Below are 20,090 nucleotides of genomic sequence, written 5' to 3'. Positions count from 1 at the left end.
GCCAAGATGGGGCACTCCCACCTCTCTGCACCACAAGAGTTGGCAGGGTTTGGAGCTGGTAGACATAAAATGCTTTTTATTATTGGATATATATGCAAAAAGAAAAATCTGATCTTTCTATGACGTTTTGTTTTTCAGATGTACAGTGTTAGAGGCAGCAGGCAAAGGTTACATGTCATGCAAACTAGATAACTCTTAAGTGTACCTTTGCTATAAAGTTAACTTGCAGCAATGCACTGTTTTACAAAAAAAGGAAAAGGGGGAATATATATGTCGGATATGTAAACAGTCAAAGAAATTGCACTTTCTTGGCTTGTTAATTTTTAAAAAAAGCCACAAAAACTTAAAAATCACTGACCAATAAAAACATGCTTGTCTAAAAAACATTACGAATAAAAAAGGTATACAATCATAGTCTAATGACAACTGTCTAATGTATTGGTCAGATGTAAAAGAACAACACTATTGGATGATTAACTCTTGTCATATAGTTTTGATATGTACATAAAACTAAATATTGTGTATTGTACGAAGCGAGCGAATGCTCCTAAAGTAAGAGCAATCTAAGAACAATCTGTACATAAAAATAACTAATAAAACAGAACCTTATAATGTATCATATAGTCTTATTAGGAGATATTGCTTGGACACAAGACAGCATGGCACTTCTACTTAGCATTTCATATTTGCCATCTTTTTCTCATTTTTTTTGTTTTCTTTTAAACACCCTGGGACATTCTGATTGTCAAAAAAAAAAAAAAAAAAAAACATTCTCAACGGCAGTCAGTCTGAAATACATAAAGACACATTTGACCTTCCTTTCTTCCCAGGAAGCAATACTTGAAGAAAATAGTTCACAATAAACATTCCTAGTGTTCATAGATTTTGTTTAGCACACAAAAAAATAACATCTTTCTTAAAACCTTATTAGAAATTCTTTTGCAGCGGTGCCAAAATTCCTCTAATCACTAAGACCCCCCCACCCCCACCCCCTTGTCTTCTTATTCACTGGCTTGTAAAGTGAAGAAAAGCCAAACAAGTGCTTTTAAGCTGGCGAGCTTCCTCCCTTTTCCTAAAGGTGCAATGTGACTTTGGAAGCTTCATTAGTGACCTAGTTAGCTCTCCCAGCTCAAGAACGGCCAAGGGTTTGTGTTCTTTTCCACAGTTTGCTTCAAGGTGCCCAAGTAGGAGCAATCCAAGTGCATACACACTTGTTTAGTGTCTTTAGCGTGCTCGGGCACTAGTGCAAATTAATTTTAGCTGGTCTGTTTCTGTTGATCCTCCCTCTCCCTCCCTCTCGCTCTCCCCTTCTCTTTTTTTCTCTCTCTTTCATCCCGGACAAAAGATGTGTTGCCATGGTTTCATCCTTGGTGTGATGCCCTTCAGAGCGCTCGGTTCAGCGGCTGTCAGAGCGCGCCGTGATGTCTTTCTCGCGTTTTGAAATTCTCCTCGCTCCGCTGTGTTGGTTGATGTTGTTATTTTTCCAATTCAAATGCAGCACCTGTCCGTGTGTCCTGCGGCGTGGTCCCTTTTTCCTCTTGAGTGCTCCTGCCTACACGGAGAGATAGCGTCAATCAATCGGAGCCGAACTATTACGAGTTGAAACGATTAGCTGACGAGTCGATGAGTCGACTTTGCTACGCTGAATGTTTAAAGATGTTTTTGTACGCCAACAAAAGAAGAAAATTCAAGTTTAGGAACGGCTACGCTAACTCTGGAATGATTTCGAACGAGCTCCACTTGCCTCAATTCGGGTGTTAGCTTATGAATGCTGCAGGGTCAAAAGTAAATCGTTCAGCCGCTTTCTTCTCTGCTCTCTGCTGCATTCTCCCGCTTTGTCTTCCTCCTCCTCATCGTCATCATCTTCTCTGTTGCGGCTCTCCGTGGGCTGCGATGAAAAAGATCACAAAGATTAAAAAAAAAAATCCACGACTTGTGCGTATAATCGGAAGACTGATTGGAATAATCGTATCCAGCTTGCACTTACGCGGGGGCTGGCGGTGAGCGAGCGGGGGGTGTCGTCGCTGGCGGGGTGGGGGTCACTGCTGGATATCGTCACCTCCGCCACCCCCACTGGTACATCTGGAAAGAGGATAGAGAGAAGTTGTATTGTATTTTAGTCACGGTGATCCAGGGAAGAAGGAATCGGGAAGGATGCTCACTTGACAAAATATTAGGTACACCTCATTTTTGCTTGACATTCTCCGAGAGGTATTAGCGTGGTTGTAGTTAGCATTGTTAGCATCTCTCGCCGCTTCTTCAATTGCTTTCAACACAACACGGCTGATGAGGCCCGTGCCAAATGTCACACCCTTGTTTCAGCATTTCCTTACACACAGGCGCCATTCCACCTCATGTAGATGTCACACTCCCTCAGAAGTCACAAAACCGCCAATGTCGGAATGGAATCGAAGAGTTGAGCTTAAGCATTCTGTGGTTGGAAAAGCACTTAAGTTTGGGCTGCAGCCCGTGACGGAAAGAGCTAGCGATGAAGCTTGGAGAACGCCACACAAGCATGCTTTTAAAAAAAAAAAAAAAGGAAATGACCCAGGACGAGAACCCTGTCCTAAATCCCAAAACTGTTATAGAAGCGGCATCATCATGAATGATGTCATGCAGGATCTATGTGTCAATACAGGAGAGCCGTGATGATGACCAGACAAACAACAGCGATGGAGAGATGAAAACGGCATCTCCGTTGCGGCCACTCAGTAAATAATGGCTAAAGTGGCAATAAATCGTAATAACGTCAGCTACGTTTAGCGTTAATGTGACGAGAATCCCCTCCCGGGCGCGCACTGTAATCTTCCATCTGCGCGTAATCGAGTCACGTCGTCAGATAATGGTGAGGGCGCAACTTTTTTTTTGGGAAGTTTTACTACTCAGTGATTAACTTCTTGTCACACTTTAATTTCTTCTTGTGTTGTATTTCTGCCCAATGGTGTATGGAAACGTAGCATGTACTTAGCGTGTGACACCCACAGAAACAAAAACTAACACACACACTTGCTTCATGGACCTGACTTGATGTAGCTATCGTCCCCGCCGGCTCCGTCGGCGCACACCGCGTGCCAGTCCCTCTCCTCGGCCTCGCTGTCCCCCTCTCGCCTCCCCTCCGTCCTCAGTCGGATTTGTCGCTCCCTCACCAGCTCCCAGTTCCTCACCAGGAACACGCGATGTGTCACCACGAAGCTCCTGACCCACATTGGAAACACATCGGCGTCAAATCGCTCTTACTGAAATGCGGCTTTGATTCCCGTACCGCTCGTCGCTGCTCAAGGGCTCCATGTCGAGGTGAGGAAAGAGGCTGGCCAAGTCACCCGAGTTCTCTTCCTGAGTGAGGAAAAGCAAATCGGTATTGAGCTCGCATTTTATGCATCGGGACAAACAACTCGTCATTGAGTCTCACCGCTGCGTGCTGAGAAGGAAAAGTCCTCTCTTTCAGTCGGCCTGCGTGTGAGACGTTCACGGTGAGACCTCCGTTTGAAAAATTCAAATTCACGTACTTCTGGAATACTCACAATAGCGCCGCTTCCTCTTCAGAGGGAAGGCAGGTTGCCTCTGAAGCTATTGAGGAAATAAAATGCCACGGTGACCACTTTGGTATATGCAAACAAGCAAATGAAAAACTACAAATATGGAAGATAATTATGTCCTTTTAATTATTGTTTATTATTATTTAATTAAAATAATTGTGTCCTTTTCCTAATCTTGAATATCTGGACCTGCTAAACCCCCAGATACATTTTCCCCATTGGGTATAATATAATATAATATAATATAATATAATATAATATAATATAATATAAATTTCGATTAACTTGTTCAGACAGAAATAACCAGAAAGTTTCATCTTCTCTCTACAGTGAATTTTGTAAAAAAAAATTTTAAAAAAATGGCACGGAGCTATCTGAAATCCCCAATAAATAAACTGGCCAGCTTAATCAATCACTAGATACCACTCAAGTCAAGTCACTGATCTCGCCTTTGACAGTCCTACGCTTCGCTGCCAATGAGTTTCAGGACAAAGAAATATAATAGCTCGGCGGTCACAAACGAGATCCACATTTTGTTCTCCGGATCAAGTTGAAATCCGATGAGAAATGACAAGGCTATTATGAGCCGTCCCAGCGTCGACTAGAAATAACCACAAACTGAAATTCTCTCCGTGATGACGCGCCAACGCTGAACTCGGTTTCAGTTCTGAAATGCCACGCAAATCATATCCAAAGATTGAAAATCAATCCGGCTAAATACATCAAGCTGCGTCTGTGATCTCACCTTAGATCTTGCAAAGTCTGACATTTCGGTTCCGGTTGTTTTTTTAGAAAAGGACTAGTCGGCACCACACAATGAAACACCACGGATTTAAATTTCATGTGTCTGCATTTCACCTGGTTGTGCTGCCAAAGCCACATGACATCATAGGGTAACTGGAAATGAATCCTCTTCATCCTCAAGTACTTCCCTGTCAAAGACACAAGCAGGAGACTTTGGATGAATACTCATTATTGACACCTTCTTTCTCCTCCACTCGTGTCGACTCACCAACGTGGATGGGGGCCGGTAAAAGGCTGCGCTCGCCTGGTTTGTACTCGGCGCTCCCTCTGGAGAAAAGTGGCGACTGGGAAGGAGGACTGCAAACAAAATTTTGAGAATGAAAACAAAATTCACAATGTCATCAACTGTTTAAATATCAGCGATGTGCTTACTCTGTCGTTTTGTAATCATCGGAATAAAGGCCGGCTTTTAAAAATGGCTTCCTGGGTGGACCGTTTTCACTCTTGTCTCTCTGGACGGCAGCCGGTCGGGATGCGGGTTGCTCGGCGGCCGATCGGCCGAAAGGTTCGGCGGGCGCGTCGAGGCGCCCCGTCTCGTCCTCGGCGACGCTAAAGGGAAAGCATGAAGCGAGAGATAGAGCGACAGGGAGGAAAAAAAGAGAAAGAAGAGGCACTGGTTTAGCACACAGTGCTGAAATGTGCTCGGTTAATATGATGTCGATGTTACACGGCAAACGAGAGGCGGAATTGTGAGAGGGAAGTGTTTGGGGGAGCGTTTACCTCTGACGACAAGGAGAGGCGTCATGTTTTCTCTTGCGTCCTTGCTTCCTCTTGGCTCGCGGCTCCGAATCCGTCACCTGTCGCACGGCGCTAACAGCCGCTCCGTCAAGGTCGGACAGCCTCCCTCCGGCGTCACCATTCCTCCCTCGTGCGAGGTCCAGCGACGACACGGTGGGAGGCAAAGCGGAGGGCAGAGGGCGTTTCCTGGGTCGGCCGGGTCTTCGTTTGTTTTTCTCATCGGCGCCGTGCGTCTTTGGCACGCCTTTGAGCTGCCCGCGGCTTCTCGGGTCACCTTGGAAAGCTGTGGTGAAATGGAGGAGGGGAGGGGGGGGGGTGTGAAAAGTGGCAGAGAGGAAATGAGACAGATGTGGATCAGCGATGAGGCCTGCAGGAGGCGTGAGGTGAGAGCACTCTCGGCTGACTCATGCAGATGGGCCACAGATTAGATGAGTCACGGCGTTTCCTCGGCTCACGCTATTTCTGGGAAAGTGATTTAGAAAACGCATGCATACAAAAACTAACCCAGCACGCTTACAATTTTCTTTGTGTACATGGAGGAGGGGCAACATCTGGTAGCAGCACAATGTATGGAAGCAAAAAAATAATTACAGTCAGTACCACAAATATTGGCCTTCACTTTTGATGGGCTTTCCCAAACATGTTCCATGTCCGGGCAACCTCACACTGACCTCCATCAATCACCGCCGAGCTCATCTTTCCTCTTTCTTGCCATTTTTCCACAGCCTCCGACAAGGCCGACCACGTTTTGCTTATTGGATCTCTCCAAGTCAAATAGGCCCTGTCGGCCGGCGGCCCGTCCTTAAATAGCCAATCTTGTGGTTAACTAATGACCGTGCTCGCTGGGTAGCCTTGGGCTCAAACACGGTGCGGTTTGCGACAGCCCCGAGAAAGATTTTTTTTGGCTGGTTCTCATCAAGACGCCATAACACTTTTTAGAGGGGGGGAAAAAAATTCCAACAGAAAGCGGTTGCCGAGCGGTTGTGCGTGTGTAAAACACATCCGCCGCTCAGTAGAAGGAGCCTATAAAAAGACAAGTCTGATCTCGTCTCAATCGCTCTCCGGGCTTTAATGTGCGCTTGGAAAGAAGAAAAAAAAAAGTCAACCCTTTTTTTTTGTGTCTATCATCCATAAGGTGTATTTTTAAAAACATTTCCCAGATATTCTATTGATAGCAATTATAGTTTGTGAAAAGTGGGCGGAGCTAAGGTAAGGGCCATAGACATATGTTTAACCGTCGAATGTTTCTAAAATATAATAAACGTTTGATTGTTGTATAATATTTGTGCATATTTTTACTGGCGAATTTAGCAGCATCTCACCTGCGTCTCTCCTCTCCGTCCAAGCTGGCTCGTCCGTCCTCCATAACCTGTCAGCGCTTCCTAGATTCCTATTGGCCGACCCACTCCTCAAGCCACGCCCCCCGGTCGCCACGTCAACCGACGTGAACAGGTTGGTGTGCGTCGGGGATGGAGGCGTCCTGCTTGGGTGGGGGTGGTGACCGTTGTCCTCGTCGTCCGGGTCGGAGGGGATCATCGGGCCTGTGCGTCCGGCGGAGGATCCCCAGCTGGTGTTTGGGAACCCCGCACCTCGAAGTTTGGTCCAGCTTTGTCCCAAGGCGCCCCAGCCCCCTCCAAACGAAGACAAGTGAGAGGAACCCAGCCCCACGGAGAAGAGAGACGCGTGTTTTGATCTCTCTGCCAACGATGATGACGATGCGGCAGCGGAGAAGGAATTATTTGCGTTCTCCCGTAACCATGGTGACTCTTTGGAGCGCACGCCCCCGATTCCTTTTGTCCCCTTCCACCCTCCGCCTTGCCCCAAAATGAACCTGGACTTAGAAGTGGAGAAGGTCTCTCTGGTCTCCTGTTGGTGTTCTAACGCCGCCTCGTCTTCCACGTTGCGTTCGCATAGCCTCTGTCGGTGTTTATGTTTGTGACCGCAGTCACACGGGTAGCTTAAATTGCCTTCGATGTCCCCGCCGAGGGTGCCGTCCCTCAGCAGCCTGTTCCTCCGCCTGTGGAACCTGGCGGGGTTCAGGAGGAGGTGGGCGTGGTGGTGTTGTTGCGAGGCAAACTGGTGAGGGGAGGGGAGCGGGTACGAGCCGGGGAGATGATGGTAAAGCGTGGTGGCCGGCGGGTAGCCGCTGTAGAAGCCCATGTTGTCCACGGTCTCCTGGAACTTGGACGGGCATCCACACTGCCTACGTTCCGGCTTTCTGTTACAATGCAACGTCTGGCAGGGGTAGAAAGACTGCGGGGAGAAGGAAGGGTTAGCGGCGTAGGTTGAAGGGTGAGGCGAGTAGAAGCCGTTCAGATTGATCCGGAAGATATTGGAGCGGTGGGAATGCGAGGGGTGATGGCGCCGGCCCCCGTCGAAAGCCCGATTCAACTCCGATCTGGTCCAGCCTCGCCGGCCGATATGGACTTGGCCGAATTGACCGATGAGCTCTTCCAGTTCAGACAGGAACTCCGGGTCCTGCCTGAGTAGCTGCTGGTGTTTCTTTTTGTGTTTGTTTTTCGCTCTCTTCGGTGCGTTGTGGGCGATGCGAGGGAAGTAATCTGAATGAGTGCACTTGTTGTGTCCGGAACAGGGACAGAGGCAATTGCAGGAAGAGGGACAACTGTAATCCCGCCGTCTGTGCCTATGTCGGTGGCGTTCCGCGGAAGTCGGGTTTACCATGGGATTCTTATGTCTGGTTATAAGGGGGTCGGCGAGAGAGGAGAGTTTGGGGCCCCCGAGGATCCCGCCGGACCCTTGGCTCAACCTGAGCATGCCTCTAACGCCCCTCATTTCCGCTCGCTCGCAGACGCTGTTGTTATCCGTTCCGATGCCGCTGTCGCTAGGCAAGGTCTCTTCGCTATGCGATTCGCTCCTGGGTGACGGGGTGGCGTCTTTGAGGTGGCCGGGCGAGCCGGGCGCGGGATGGAGCTGAGCGCCGGTTGAGGACAGCTTACATGACGACTGGTGAAAAGGGAAGTGCTGCCTGCCCTGGCAGGGACAACTTTTCTTCACAAAGGGGGACAGCGAGGAACTGGACGGGGGACGGGGAGACGTGCAGGAGGACGATGGCGATGGGAGGGAGAACGGCGGAGGGAAAAGGAGAGCGGAACTCGGTTCTGTGACACTTCCTTCACTGTAAGGGCTCTGGGCCCCGCTGGAGTGGGTGAGGGACGGGGAGGGGAACGGGTGAGGGGCCACCGGCGGCTGGTTGGACACGAAGAGAGACGTTTCGGTGGGCTGGCCGAACAAAGACGACTGAGCGTAGCTGTGGGAATTCAAACGAGCCGTTTGGGATTTGGGCTTGCGGCCTCTCCTCTTACCCATGTAGATGGTTCCTCGCTTGCTCACATTGATTTGAGGGCCCAGCTTGGTCCCGAAGGAGGAGGACAAGTCAGAGAGCGTGGGCACTGTCGGAGGTTCGATGGGCTTGTAGGTTCTGTGAGAAGTTGCAAAAGCTGGAACACGCTTGTTCTCGTCTCCCGCATTGCTTGACATCATGACCTTGTGAAGTCTCTTCTTCTTCCTTTTCTTCATCTCGTTGATCAGCCTCCTGATTTTTAGCTGCCTGGGAGGATCTCCGTTCTTCTCCGTGTCGTCCGTTTTCCGAAGGGGTTGTTTGCGAGGACGGCCGCGCTTCTTTGGGCTCCGGTTCGGAACCGGGCTTTTCTGAATGTCATCGCACTCCAGGAAGGCAACCTCCTCGGGGGAAAGTCTTAGAGGAGGATCGGTGAAGATCATGGTGTGGGATTTGGGTCGGCCACGTTTTCGTGCCGACTGTTTAGGAATCGATACGTTGGGGTTGTGTTTCGGAGAAGATGCTTTTGCCGTGGAAGAAACTGACGAGGAAGGAGTCGAGTGAGTCGGCAACTTGGGAGAGAAACTCGGAGAATCTGCCTCCTGATTTTCCACTCTGTGAGCTCGGTGAACCAGCTTGGTCCAGCTGGGCCTTCGGGCTTTACGTTTCTTGAGTGGTCTGCTGTCCTGCTCTGGACAAGAAGATGGTGGAGACAAAGGGGGTGGGCCAGAAGATGAGGCTGGAGGAGACCTGATGATGTCATTCCCGCTGTCGGCAGTGGGTGCTTGCGGCTCCGCCTGTTTGCCCTCATCAGATCTTCCTTGGTCCGCGACTTGATACGGTTGATCGCATTTAGCCCCGCCCCCCGAGGACGTGTCCTCTTTTCGTTGTTTCTCGAGGCTCATCTTATTTTTGTCGGCCTTTTCTCCAATCTTCAGTTCATGTCCGTCTTTACCCTGTCGCACTTTTCCATCCTTTACTTTTTTCTTCTTTTTGATTTCATCACTCGTTCCTCTCTCGGCTTCCAGTCTATCGCCCTTGGGTTTTTTTTCTTTTCGTTTGTCTTTCTTTAACTTACGCTCTTTAGCTCTCTTTTTGTCATTTGAGCGCTTTAGTGAACTTTCCTGAACTTGTGACCCGGCGGGTGACATATCCAAAGCGGAATTACAAGTTTCTGTTTTAGAAGAACCTGGAGACGAACAAACGGAGCTGCTGTGTTTTGCCGTTTTAACATCTCTGAGTTTATCTTCAACGCAAAGTCCTTTTTTGCTCTGTACCACGCCATTGTGTTTTTTGACGATTTCCCTTCCAGTTTCGCCGCACGGCCCGGAAAGAGCGGCCGAAGCTTCCTGGTCGGAAGTGGACGAGCACGTTTTGAGCGACTGCTCATGGATCTTCTCTTTCTTCGCTTTCTCTGACGAAGCGGCGGCTTCTGTAATTCCCGCCAGTTTGAGAGGCACCTGGAAAATAGAAAATACACAATCTGCGTCACGATAAACGTTGTTGTCAACGGTCGAACTGACGACAGCGCTTAGGCGAGACAATTACCCAAATGCTTTTGTTTTTGTCCGCCCGGTTAAGTCCAGACTGAGGACAAAGTGACTCAATCAGGCAGAGAAAGGAGGACACAGGGAGTGAGGTGACGGAAAGGAGGGAGGGAGGGAAGGGGGGGGGGGGTGACACAGAAAGGAGAGACGGAAGAAGAGAACAGAAAGGGAGTGAAAGATAAATGAGAGCAGGTAGAGAAAGGAGGAGATGTAAAAATAGAAGAGAGGGACTGATATAGAGTGTCGGGCAGCGAGGAGAGCCGCGCCATTGGCTGCTATAAATTGCCGCTAATACAGATGAGGAGGCCTGACATTTTGTACTTGTCCTTTCATTTCGCTCGGCGGCAGCTTGAGTGGCGTTTGTGCCGCTAAAGCAATAAGCTTCCCCTCAGGCTATCGTCAGAAGGACCCACGGACCAATGCCTGGAATGGCCGAGCCGGTTGCTGTGCCGCTCGTCCTATTTATAGGTCCCGTTTAGTTAAATGCGCCGCTTTGCTTATAAGTACGGAGACAATTGCTCATTTGACCTTACGGACGGCGCGGCTAAGTGACGCGAGCGCGTGTGGCGGTGAGCGAGAAAAACAACAACGCTCGCTCGGCTACTGCGGCATGAATAATGTAGGAGTCTACTTTTGGAAGGAGCTTGGGCTAATAATCCGTCCGTCCATTTTCTGGACGATGTGCTATTCCCTTAGAAGAGATGGAAGCTCTAAAATGCCCGGGGGTGGGGTGGAGGAGGGAGGGGGGGTTCCGTTTACCCTGGGTTTCATTCCTAAGGCGGTGACGTAACCCAAATTCGTCCGCACCATCTTAACGTTCTAGCGCAAAGTTTGGGAGGAATCAAGAATTGAAGAAAAAAAAAAAAGACTCGATTATCGGCTCGTCTATCCGATTTGGTACTTTCCCGTTAAACGGGAGGGGAGTTGCTGGAATGCTTGTTTCCAAGCAATCTTACACAATAATAGTTTGAATGCCAGCAGCTGACGGGCTTGAATGCGTGCGCTCTCGCCGAAGCGAGCGTCACCGGTAGAAACGGAGCTGCGGAGAATTATCACCCGTCTCTGTGGCTCCTGTCAGCTTTACTAAGCTTTAATAGTAAGTTACACCTCATTGTTTTGCGACAACGCTTTTATTGTCCTCGCTCGCTTTTAGCGGCCCGGTCTCAGCGCTGGGGTGACACGTGGATGTTAACTAAGCAACAAGGTCGGCATATCGTAAAAGATTTTGTTGGCGAGTTGTTTACGCCATTAACTCACCTGTTTGGGGCCCGGCTTGACCGAGGCTACGGCGGGAACATTTGCTGGTGTTAAGGACTGTGTTGTTGTTGATGATGCCGTTTGGGTGACATCTGAGCCCGAGCGGTTCTCTCTGCTCACGTCAACCGGATCGGCGGCGGCGGCGGTCCTGGAGGGCAACACACACCCTCGACCCTGCTGCCTCTGATAGGTTCTGATGGTTGGCTTGCAGACGTAGCTCTCCAAGATCTTAGGCGGCTTCTTGGTACGCTTGGCTTGCACTCCGATGCGGAGTCGCACGTTCCCGTCGGGGCAGCTGGTCTCTCTGCCACATATCTGCCCCGCGCCCCCACAGCGCCCTTCAATGAGCAACTCCAGCACCGCCCCCTTGTCCCCTTCCCTCTTCTTTCCTCGCTTGTCCTCCTTCTTACCCACGTCCGAATCGTCCGTCTCCACGCGTTTTCTTTTCTCTTGGTCTTGCTCAAAATCCTCAGGTACGGTCGAGGCATCCAATGTGGAGTCTGTCATTAGAGGGCTGTCCCCCTTCATTCTCTGATCCATCAGAGAAGTCAGGGGGGAGGAGAAAACAGCTGAATAGTTCCCAGTATACCACTGAAGGAGTTTTCCTGCAGGTGGAGGTCAGGCTTGGAGAAAAAAAAAGAAAAAAAAAAACACTCAGTGGAGCTTGTTCATCCGGCAAAGACAGATCTTCTCCTTTGGGCTTGAGCTGACAAAACGCCTGTTAAGACGAGAGAAGAAAATAGAATCCAGCGATTAGTCGGTGAGCGCAGATGCTGAGCAGCGGCGACGCGGGAACCGAGAGGAAAGTCCTCCTTTCAAGCGGGCAGCTGCAAAGAGGCGCTACAGTGTGTGTCCACAAAGATGATCTCATCACACCGAAGACCCCGGGGGGGCTCATCAACACGATTCCCAGAATGCCTGCACTCAACTGCCTGGAAGCGAGACTTAGTCACATCATTGTAAAACACTAAACGCTCAACTTACGGCAGTGAAATATTTTCAGTCCCTTCGATATCAGACACGCAAGCTGCCGCCATCTTTGCGCCTTCTGTTCTCAGCTACTCCTTCTTCTCTTCCTGGTGCTGGGCTGTACTTTCTTTTCTCTCTGAAAAACTCCCCGTCTCATTTTTGGCAGTAAGCTTTCGCATGCATTCTCTATTAGCCCCCTCCCCTCCCCTCTCTCTCTCTCTCTCTCTCGCTCTGAGTCGACCGCCCGCACAAGCCTAACGGTCAACTCAAACACTATATTCTTGTTAATCACAACCATATTTCCTCCTACACTTCATTCTTTTCCTCCTTTTTCGACTTAAATCCCTCCATTCACGCTACTCCGCAACACCCCCCCTCCCCTCCCTTCCCTCTCAGTCATGGTAACACCGCGTCGGGAAAAGGGGGGAAACTTATTTTTGGAAAGGAGCGCAAATTCCTTCTCCTCCCATTGCTTCCTCTGAGTCAAGTAAGCTTTTCATTGACCCCATTGTAAATGGACGTCTAATGTAACATTAGAGCGAGTAACACGCCCTAAAATAACATTCAGGCCACCAAAACAAACTCGCTTTTGGTTCAGGCCAAATTCGGCCCCCCGGCGTAGCAAATGGATGCAGCCTTCGCCCGTCCTTCATAACGTCGGCGTTCGCATCAAGGGAGGCATTCATTTCACAATAAAAAAAAAAAAAAACACACCTTGCCAAGCATTTTTTGCGCCTCTTATGACATCCACTCAAGCGCCTCAGGAGCATTCGAGATAATGTTTTCATTTAGAGCCCCCCCCCCCCACACACATCCCCCAAAAAACCATTCGCTCGAATCAGACAGAGGAGCTCAAATCAACATCAGTTCCAGTAAGAGACATTACGTAAGACCTTTGGAAAGTATTTCCACCGCCAAACCCTGCTGTGAAATTTGAATAGAGTACACTGTTAAGTATCTTTATTAATGATCACCTCGTAAATCATTGGGAAGTAGATTAGGGACTAAGGACCGAGCCCTGAATTCCAAAAAGAAATTGTAGCAAATAATTAGAATTGGCTATATTGAAATATATATTCCCCGAGTTCATTGTAGAATCGAAAATCCCTGCACAGCTTCCTTTACAGTCTCATGACAGGTCCTTCAACTTGAGAGAAATCCATTCTGCATGCATATTAACAATCTTTTATACTCTCTGGACTATTCCGCCCAAACATAACTCTAAATTATCCCAACATTGGACCGGCAGTTATTTCCCGTGACAGGATGATAGGTGGACCTGACACACAGAGTGAGCTTGGACTCCTCAGCAGCGCCGAGGCGACGATTAAATCATGATAATGGCCCCCGCCGTCTTTTCCGGCATCCAATGGCGGCGGCGGCTTTATCATCATCAATAACTGCTAGCATCTGCCTGACAACAGCGCCGGTGCGGGAGCTCAGCTGGATGTCAGGATGCGGTGTTAAAAAGCCTTGCGGAAGTATATGTCCTCACAAGACACGCTCATTTAGCAGTCACTGTTTTACATTTAGCTGTTTGATATTCAATATATTTACTGAGATTTTTACCTTTATGCAAATTAGGGTTACATTGCAGCTGTAAGAATGAAAATCTTCAGTTGGTAACAGTTTGTAAATTTAGCACAAGCTAAAAAAAAAACAGGTGCAGTAAGTTCCCATAGTTGTAAAAGTCAAGTGTACAAAAGTGGAACCTTTATCGTACCAAGCCACTGTAGCTAAATGAATGTACCTCTTGTGGTTAATTATTGGACTCAAATGGGTTTTCCCCTGAGTCGGAAGGTCAATGGTATCATAAATCTACATTCAAAAAACCCCCCATGGAGCGCTTTTATTGACCCTCTATGTAACTAATGCCGGATTTCTACTGATGGACAAAATTCAGATTTTTTTTTTTTGCTCTCATGTGGCACAATTGGGTCATGCGTCATGGGAGCATGACTAGAAAAAAAACGCATGTAATCAGAGATGGATTGAATCAGTCTTCCTCTAAACATGGATAAAAATCTGTCAACCAACTGATATTTGATAGTGGTTGTTATGTGATTTGTGGGATACACAATGAATAATTGTCTTCGTGTTATGTTTAGTTTGACAGTCAACTTCAAATGTACGTGGCATTAAAAAGTGTTTTTGCTATCTGCCAAACTGCTGCCAGTTGTGAAGTGAGTCGAGACAAGTAACTTGAGTATTTTGAGTCAAAGCAAAAAAAAAAAAAAAACACCCAAACACAGCTCATATCTTGAAAAATCCAAAATTGGGTCACTCTTATCTCAAGGCACCACAATACACATCAGGCTGGTGAAGAGTATCAGTGTCGTAGTATCGCAGCATTTTTACAGTTGGATTGTTATTAATGCATCCGACCAGGTCCCTTTTCTGGTTCCCGAACCTCAAGTTTCGGAACCCATAGAGTAGCCACTCTATCAATGAAAGTACCCTCCTTCCTCCACTTGTAGTCTGAGTGTTACACGCGCAATTGTGTGTCCTTGTGAGTGTGTCAGGCGTACATTGTGTACCCATATGGCAGCTGCGTAGGCTCGCTGACATTTCCACTGGAGCTACTTCGAGTATGGGCAGCGGGGGTGTTGCCGCACTCTCCTGTCAGAGGCACAGGAGAGCGTCCACGGACAAAAATCACGCCTGACTGGCACGTAACAACAACACACGTGTAGTTTTTTTTTCTTTTTCCCTCAATGGCAACACGCATACGGAAGTAAAAATGCGCCACCTTGTTGTTTTTCTCCCTCCTCTTACTGGCGGGAAAAAACAGCATCGTCCACAGGCAAGACACACTCGGCAACAAGGGATAAAATTAGCGCAAAGTGTACACTAGCAATACTGCGTGGCGCTGACAGGCCCACGCAGCGTAGCAGTGACAATCCGGAATGAAAGCTACGCAGGCTACTTACCTAACAACCCCCCGAAAAATCAGCGAGAGCGTCCCGGAGCAAACTGCGTTTAAGACACGGGAGGTGAAGGTGTTGCTCTCCGGATCCTTACCCGCCTTCGTCGTACTGTGTGGTACCAGCACCTCCGCCCACCCGCGTGACGACTGAGTGGTCCTCAAGCGTGAATGACGTGGCGTGGATCGGACGGGTAAAAAGGTTAGAAAAACAGAGCCCCAACAGAGCGAGCTGGAGTACATTGGCGGGAGTGTTTTCATAATCATACAGTAGGTAGTTCTCAGTCCGCCGTTAGGGGGCGCGCTAATTGCTCTCAGCGCTGTCTTTTTTTTTTTTTTTTTTTAGTCACTTCCCGGGTTGAGAAAGTTGCGTCGTTTCCCGCCAGTCAAAATGAGTTGCGTTGTGTCCCACAGGCATTGAACGCATCACCACCTTGGGGAGGGGGGGGGGGGGGTCTCATATAAGAGACCACCAAGCTACATTAAATTTTATGAAAGAAATTATTTAAAATTAAAAAGAAATATGCAAACACACCCAATAAATGGTTGGTTTGTTGTATTAACTATATAGGTAAACACAACTTAGTGGTTCGTATTTCTGTGTCACATTTGTCCTAAATAGATAATCCGTTTCAGGGTCAGATGATGTCATAAAACCATATTTATGATACTGACAGCATTTAAACATTTTTTTGGACCATACAAGTGTAAAAATATATTGACCATTGTTTCAAATAAAACAGTTTTAAGCAATGAGACTCTCAGTATGAACGTGATAAGGGAGTATCGTTAAGGCTGGCCCATATTTTCATCAATACTGTAGTTAAATTCTGAATTGAAAAGGTCCAACGGCAAAGCAAAACCCAAATCATCACTTTAACTAGTGCTATGCACCAAATTTGCCTTGGGGATCAATAAGGCCTATCATTGTGAGTAATATGATGCAATTATTGTTTATAATCATAAAAGTAAGTACTCAGAGCCTCCCCATTCCCCGAGCAGACAATGCAGGACATTATCGTTCAACTGTTATCACTGATGGTGATATTGTGCACTTGTGGGAGGATATGTATTAATTTCATGACTGCAAAAGATGCCGACTCGGGGCTCTGGTATCTGGGGCAGTTTTCCCTGCTTGGCCTGGTTGGTACTCAAGCTTTGCATGGAGGATTACCTAATGCTTTGGGAGGCCCTGGAGCAACATTTTTTTTAATGCTTTATCTTCATCCATCGACTTCGCCTCCCACCCTTTGTTTGCCTGCTACACTTTCAGTCAGAGTACTGACCCCAAAACATCCAGCAAACAATGTCTAAAATACTTATGGACTCTAACCTTTTAAAATTAGTGTACATTTGTACAACTTTAACCAGAGGATATAAAAAGTCTACACACCCCTGTTCAAAAGTGATATTGGAGGATTACAGTTATATTGCATATTTCACCGCAGGAGGTCATGTGACATCCAAAAGGCAAATTTAAGAGGAAGGGGGGTGCAATTAACATGGGAAGCCAGATGTATTATGACTCATAAAAGCGTAGGAATTTTGGAAGAAAGCCAAAGAATTAAGTGGGTAGTTTTTTGCAGCAACATGATGAGTAGATTATGTGCAGTATCATACGGGCCATATGGAGCAGCCATGGACGAGTGATTTTTAGTTCAGTCCTGTAGACATAAGTATTTGAAGGGCGTATGGGTGGATGATTGTGAAGGGATTTATGAAGTCAGTTATATAAGGTTACTGCCCTGGTAATTTTGAATACATTAAGATTTGATTGTGGAATGTGAGTAGCATCTTGAGACTAGTGTTTTTGTGAACGACTACTGTTATGAAAGAGGGGGGCTAATTACCTCATCACACCCCCACATTGACTTTAAATAAAAATAAAATCTTCTTTGATTTTTATGCAGCCATCCAAACAAAATATTTATGCACTCCAACAGTGTAAAAACTCTTCAATATAGCTCATGTATAAAAGTAATTAAAAACAAAACTCCATTTTACTGTTTTGCCTAGTGTAACCTGATTGGCGCATGTGAAAACGTCACTTCCTGTCAGGCTGGCTGCGTGATGGCGGCGCCCCTGACGTCTCTGGCACATTGACTGCTACCGTAGTCGTGCGTGCGGGTGCTCTTCCACGTTATCCCGGAACGTAAACGTGTAGATGACATTATTATAAACAACATTTAAATACCGGGCGGGTTGGTAAATGTATTCATGTGCTTTTGTATTCTAAAAAATAATAACGTTGTCTGCAACTTTCTAGCCTGCTAGCTAGCTAGCTAGCTAGCTGCTACATGTTTACCAGAGGTGACAGGATAGTGCCATTGTAGAGTTCATTTTGGACACATTTGGGTCGAACGCTTGGTTTTTAGTTTGCGTTATATCATCAACTTTACAGAAGATGGCTCTTCACAGAATGTCCTTCAGGCTTCGGCAAACGGTAAGCTTGGAAAAAAGATGTTACAGACAGTGCACATTGTCTCGCAATATAATATCTACCTTTATTTTTTCTTGTAGTTGACGCATGCTCGATGGCTTCATACGAGTGGATTGGGCCAGCAGCAGGAGGCCTTGGTGTCTGAGCCAGAACCTGAGCCCTTCTCAGTCTTCAGAACACAACAGAACGATCCAGTAAGTAAAGCTGCTCCTCTTCCACATCAGCATGAACACGTGTTGTCAAACATCATTTGTTATGTGTGAAGTTGTGATTTTGATTAATTCACTTTTATGTCTCGTTTTAGGCTTGTCAGTCAGAGAAACACATCGGACAGTTTTACACAATACCTTCTGCACACATCCGAACGCTCTTCCCTCACGGCCTCCCCCGACGATATCAGCAACTGGTTGGTTCTTGAACACATCCACCCAGCTATCATCTTGATTTTTTTTCCAACCGAGAGCTTACTGTGTATAGGTGAAGACGTTTACCGAAGCGGCCGTGATGGTGAGGCAGCCCGCTTTGGAGGTCATCTCCTACCTGAAGGAAACGGATATGAGCAAACCAGTACAGCGTTATATGTTCTGTATCCTTGACAAATTCATCACATAGTCTGAAAGACAAGAAACAACAAAAGGCAATTTTTATCTGTTTATGAACTTAATGGATTTGTTCAGATGGATTAAAAGGCGGAGGAAAGACTTTGTCCCTCTGTCATGTCGTCCACTTTTGCTTCACGCAGGGATGGCTGGTTCTGCATATACCTGATGGTGAGGAAAAAAGACTTAGGGTCTTTGTTGGCCATTTATTCAAGAGAATTTTTGATTTTCCATGTAGCTCACAGCTGGGTGAAGAACTGCAAAGAGCTGCTGCCTTCATCCTTCAACGCCTCTCGCTTCGACCAGCCTTTGCAAGCCACCGAGTGGTTGCGCAACTTCAAAATCACAAATGAGCCCTTCCTGTCCAAGGTAGATGGGGGAAATGTTACAATAAAAAGACAAGCCATAACTAACAAGCCACGCTTAGACTGTAAACGAGCCTTCATTGTGTCGTCACAGCAGGTCGGGTTACGTGCCGACTCGCATAAAGCAGCGGGCGCTCGCCGGCAGCTGCGAGGCACGATGGGCTTAATTATTTAATGAGACATTAATGGAAGTCATTATGCGTTGGCACTTTATAATCTACTTGAGTAAATTAAAATATAATCATCGGTGCCCAGACAATGATACACAATGGCACAATGATGGCACGTTAAAATCATAATCAAAGCGCTACTTTTTCGTCTCCAGTTAAAGACGACGCAGCGCTACGTGTGGACGAAGAGAGAGCTCACCGAGGAGGGAAGACCTCTTGGCGAGCTGGTGGACCAGGTTGTTATTTTTCAGCTTCTCGGATATTTTTAAGTCATGGACAGCAGAGTTTCCACGACATTGGTTTAAAAGTATCATTAATCACTTTTACTTCCCCTCTTGAAAATATTTTTTGGTTGTTTCTGTGTCAGGGCATCACTCGTGTGAAGAGCAGCAGCGATGTGGTGGGAGCGCTGATGAAAGAGCTCAGGCAGCAGAGCGGGCAGCCAGGCTGTGACTTCCGCCTGGCCGTGGCTGTGGATGGCGTCAACGCCCTGTGGGGCAAGTCCAGTATGAAAAAGGAGGACAAGAGCGAGGTGAGTCATGCTTCACACCACCTTTGCATCTACGTACTCATGTTTGTTTTTCATTAGGTGAATCCAGATGAGCTCACTCTCATATATAACCTGAGGAAGATGATGAGGAACGACTGGGTGAGAAAAACATTCAAAAAGTATCGCAAAATTATTTTCTCCCCCTTTTTTTTTTTGTTTTTTTTTTTTTTTTTACATGTAACTTCTTGTTTCAGACGGGAGGTGCCATCATCACCACTCTGTCTCATACCGGGGCTGTGTACCCGCCCAAATTGGCTTACTTGCCCCAGGACCTGATGGGAGAGGTCAGAGTTCACTTGTGTGATTCTTTGGTCACTTGAAACACAGCTCGTGAAGATGCTAACTTGCTTCTACACCGCAGAGAGGTTTTGACAACATGGATCCGTTTATCCCGGTGTCCGTGCCCTGTTACAGCGAGAAGGAATTTGAGAGCTGCTACCTCTACTACATGGACCGCAACTGGCTGCAGCATCCGATGAGTAAGGGTCACGCGTATGGTGGATGTTTCTTCTGACATTTGTATGTAATGCTTATCCAACTTTTTCTTCTCAGCTCGATCAGAAGAAGGCAAGAAAGAGCTCATCTTTATGACTAACAGGATCCCATCGTTAATGGAGAGAATTTGTGCCTTCCTATGAAGTCTCAAGAGAAAAAAAAAACGCTCATGTCACGCAATAATCTGTATTCTAAAAAAGCAGAAACTCAATATTCATGTCTATAATGTGTAACTGTAAATTATTCATTTGCTGTGTTTGCTAATAAATGTTTAAAAAGCCCATGTGGTTTTTTAATCAGCTCATGAGTGAATCAGAAAATGAATCGATGGAAAAAGGTGTAATTACTTGTATTTTTACGAGTCAGGAGAATAGATTGAAGAACTATGTCTATTATGCT

The 20,090-nt window shown here is 47.1% G+C and overlaps 2 protein-coding genes across 9 annotated transcripts; one reads left to right on the top strand and one right to left on the bottom strand.

Moving 5' to 3' along the window:
* Positions 1-48: 48 nt before the first annotated feature.
* On the bottom strand, positions 49-15,319 carry LOC125975341 (histone-lysine N-methyltransferase ASH1L). 7 transcript variants are annotated; one of them, XM_068652008.1, is made up of 14 exons: positions 15,171-15,319; positions 11,181-11,898; positions 6,401-9,836; positions 5,061-5,361; positions 4,713-4,889; positions 4,549-4,637; positions 4,395-4,468; positions 3,522-3,567; positions 3,410-3,450; positions 3,263-3,333; positions 3,020-3,195; positions 1,988-2,082; positions 1,741-1,888; positions 49-1,548 (listed from the first exon to the last, which is right to left on the bottom strand). In XM_068652008.1, the coding sequence occupies exons 2-13, from the start codon at positions 11,718-11,720 to the stop codon at positions 1,763-1,765; spliced, it is 5,172 nt and encodes a 1,723-aa protein (XP_068508109.1). In that variant the 5' UTR covers positions 11,721-11,898; positions 15,171-15,319; the 3' UTR covers positions 49-1,548; positions 1,741-1,762. The 7 variants fall into 7 exon arrangements, 5 of the variants coding, with proteins under 5 accessions (XP_068508109.1, XP_049586730.1, XP_049586732.1 ...); XM_049730773.1 differs by having other exon boundaries at positions 15,080-15,228; XM_049730775.2 differs by lacking the exon at positions 15,171-15,319 and adding an exon at positions 12,165-12,914.
* Positions 15,133-19,972, top strand: dap3 (death associated protein 3). Of its 2 annotated transcripts, none has more exons than XM_049730985.1 (13): positions 15,133-15,274; positions 17,474-17,515; positions 17,593-17,706; positions 17,817-17,918; positions 17,990-18,098; positions 18,190-18,282; positions 18,350-18,480; positions 18,802-18,882; positions 19,014-19,178; positions 19,236-19,295; positions 19,391-19,480; positions 19,558-19,675; positions 19,749-19,972. In XM_049730985.1, exons 2-13 carry the CDS (start codon positions 17,477-17,479, stop codon positions 19,832-19,834), a joined length of 1,188 nt encoding a protein of 395 aa, XP_049586942.1. In that variant the 5' UTR covers positions 15,133-15,274; positions 17,474-17,476; the 3' UTR covers positions 19,835-19,972. The 2 variants fall into 2 exon arrangements, with proteins under 2 accessions (XP_049586942.1, XP_049586941.1); XM_049730984.2 differs by lacking the exon at positions 15,133-15,274 and adding an exon at positions 16,173-17,273.
* The last annotated feature ends 118 nt before the right edge of the window (positions 19,973-20,090 follow it).

The sequence above is a fragment of the Syngnathus scovelli genome, chromosome 9 (genome assembly GCF_024217435.2).
Source record: "Syngnathus scovelli strain Florida chromosome 9, RoL_Ssco_1.2, whole genome shotgun sequence".
Taxonomy (NCBI): domain Eukaryota; kingdom Metazoa; phylum Chordata; class Actinopteri; order Syngnathiformes; family Syngnathidae; genus Syngnathus; species Syngnathus scovelli.
This window is presented reverse-complemented; position numbering and strand designations above follow the sequence as displayed.

Bases quoted from the DNA above. Each gene is read 5' to 3' on its own strand.
- LOC125975341 (XM_068652008.1), bottom strand. From the start codon at position 11,720: ATGGATCAGAGAATGAAGGGGGACAGCCCTCTAATGACAGACTCCACA. The intron at 4,890-5,060 runs GTAAACGCTCCC...CTTTCCCTTTAG, and splicing joins GCCTCTCCTTGTCGTCAGAG to CGTCGCCGAGGACGAGACGG. The intron at 3,196-3,262 runs GTACGGGAATCA...AATGTGGGTCAG, and splicing joins CCCTTGAGCAGCGACGAGCG to GAGCTTCGTGGTGACACATC.
- dap3 (XM_049730985.1), top strand. From the start codon at position 17,477: ATGGCTCTTCACAGAATGTCCTTCAGGCTTCGGCAAACG. The intron at 18,883-19,013 runs GTTGTTATTTTT...TTTCTGTGTCAG, and splicing joins TTGGCGAGCTGGTGGACCAG to GGCATCACTCGTGTGAAGAG. The intron at 19,676-19,748 runs GTAAGGGTCACG...TTTTCTTCTCAG, and splicing joins CTGGCTGCAGCATCCGATGA to CTCGATCAGAAGAAGGCAAG.